The following is a 2236-nucleotide window of genomic DNA, read 5'->3' on the forward strand; positions in this document are numbered from 1 at the left end:
CCACTTGAAACTTGCATATTATCAGACTAAAAGGGACTAAAAAACTGTGTACTAAAAAATTCTAACACTTCCGAGAAAAAAGTTTGAAATATATGNACGGTAACTTTTAGCCACTTGAAACTTGCATATTATCAGACTAAAAGGGACTAAAAAACTGTGTACTAAAAAATTCTAACACTTCCGAGAAAAAAGTTTGAAATATATGTAGGTGAAAATTTGTTGCACTTTTTTGTAGTTTTCTACAAATTGTTAAACTTGGGTTTATATGGGGTTTGTCTGAAAATGTACCATATTTGAATGGAAAATTCTTAAAAATATATAAATAAACATAAGTGGCACACAATATCACCTTGAAATGGCGTGCTATAGATATGACCGATACTGTATATTTATTTATAAAAGCTTACACAAGAATAACAGTCATAATAAAAATATTAAGCAGCATATATATATATGCATTTGTGTGTGTGTGTAACTTCGAACAATTTACTAAATGCTTTTTAATTTTTAAAATTTCTAGCAACAGTTTAACTATTGTTCATAATTTTCAATTTTAAAAATTTTACCCGCAATTAATCGGCGCCTTTTGTAGTAAATGTTTCACTTTATTAAGATCTATTTAGTAAAAAACTGAGGTCAGCTTTTGGTGCGAATTCGACTGGTAGTTTATTTCTAGAAAAAAAGAAAAGAAATCGTTAAGAGCAAAACTAAAGTTGTAAAAAATACAAGAAAATATACAAATCGTCGCCCGTATGCCAGAAGCACGAATGTGTAAAAATTAAAATTTTGAGAAATCAACTTTGAAAGTTTTTTTTTACGAGACTTAACTACATTTGTGCAAGTGAAATTGTAAAATATGTGGTTTCCGTGCACGCCTGGTATTCTTGGTTTTGGTATAACATAGAACATCCAAAGGTTAACTCAAAACTGATAAATTTGCACATTCATGCTTCTGGCATAGTGGTGAAATATTGATTTCACTTCGAATTTTGATGTAAATGGCCGCTGATAAGAATTACTTATGCGTACTCCTTTCTTATATCACTTCCAGTTTTTATCAAATAAATAACTTTACTTTACTTACGGCAAAAACAACTTCGCATTACGATCTCCTACTAGAGTGGCCTTATCGCCCTCCACCAACAATGCTGTGCCTTCGCGCAAACCCAAAACCGGTAATTGGTGGTAATCTATAAATTCATTTATACGTTCATCACGCGTCTCGCCTTTGTGAAGTGTCGATGCATCTGGATCCAAGTAATGAGGATTAATGTTGAACGGCACCAGACGTAAGGCATCATATGTTGGCGGTAAGGCCACTGGCATATCATTTGTTGTATGTATAGAAAGCGTTGCCACATTTGTGCCAGCACTCGAACCTACATAGGGCACACCTTTTTGCAGCACACGTTCGCGTATTATTGAGATTAAATTTTGATCGTAGAGCGCTTTCAGTAGTACAAACGTATTGCCACCACCAATGAAGAGAGCCTCTGCTTGTAGCACAGCCTGTATGGGATTCGGCTTAGTGTGCAAACCTTCAATTTGATAACCCCAGGGTGAGAGTGTCTTGTCAACAAGTTCCGTATATTTATTGTGATCCTTTTGGGCGTATGGTACGAAGAGCACCGTTTTTACATTGCGTCTACAAATGTGAAGCTTTAGGTTAATACTTTACTTTTGATATAACAATTATGACTTACTTTGATAGAAAATCAATTAATTGTTCCTTTGCGTGCTCCAAAAACTCATGGCCATGAACACGGGAAGAGGAAAGTAGGAAAATCGAACGTTGTGACATTTTTGCTGGTTGACTTTAGAGCTAGGCGTTAATACGAGCCGGTAGTGCGTTCAACAATGAACTTTTAAAAAATTGTGCGATAACCACTTTGCAAAATACATACAATTTTATTGCACATATAAATTAAATGAAATTATAAAAAAATACTGTTGGAGATAAAGGTTGTTATCGATATAAATAATCGTAAGGTCTTTAAGTTGTTTATCACCTATGGTGGAAAGACAGCTGTTCCTTTCGCTATATTGATAAGAACGAAAAACCGGGTTGCTGGTAAATCCGGTAGGCAACATCAATTCAGTGTTGCTTTTCGTCAAATGAATTTTATGGGAACCATACGCGATTGCCATAATTATTTCACAACGCTTTTGTCAACTTGCAATGTTATATGTCCAGACCTCCATTTATATAGATACTATAAATGTAGCAAAACTATTT

The 2236-nt window shown here is 34.3% G+C and overlaps 1 protein-coding gene across 1 annotated transcript; it reads right to left on the minus strand.

Moving 5' to 3' along the window:
* Window positions 1-444: 444 nt before the first annotated feature.
* On the minus strand, window positions 445-1920 carry LOC108354994 (probable alpha-aspartyl dipeptidase). The gene is made up of 3 exons (XM_017606169.1): window positions 1704-1920; window positions 1085-1645; window positions 445-672 (listed from the first exon to the last, which is right to left on the minus strand). The coding sequence occupies exons 1-3, from the start codon at window positions 1799-1801 to the stop codon at window positions 609-611; spliced, it is 723 nt and encodes a 240-aa protein (XP_017461658.1). The 5' UTR covers window positions 1802-1920; the 3' UTR covers window positions 445-608.
* Between the last annotated feature and the right edge of the window lie 316 nt (window positions 1921-2236).

The sequence above is a fragment of the Rhagoletis zephyria genome, unplaced genomic scaffold (genome assembly GCF_001687245.7).
Source record: "Rhagoletis zephyria isolate East Lansing unplaced genomic scaffold, Rhagoletis_zephyria_1.1 Rzeph_scaffold_41316, whole genome shotgun sequence".
NCBI lineage: Eukaryota > Metazoa > Arthropoda > Insecta > Diptera > Tephritidae > Rhagoletis > Rhagoletis zephyria.

What these genes read in the sequence shown, in the direction of transcription:
- LOC108354994 (XM_017606169.1), bottom strand. Translation starts at nt 1,801, where the DNA reads ATGTCACAACGTTCGATTTTCCTACTTTCCTCTTCCCGTGTTCATGGC. An exon ending in TTAATTGATTTTCTATCAAA is followed by an intron (nt 1,646 to 1,703) that starts GTAAGTCATAAT and finishes TCACATTTGTAG; the next exon opens with ACGCAATGTAAAAACGGTGC. An exon ending in AATGCGAAGTTGTTTTTGCC is followed by an intron (nt 673 to 1,084) that starts GTAAGTAAAGTA and finishes CTTTTTTTCTAG; the next exon opens with AAATAAACTACCAGTCGAAT.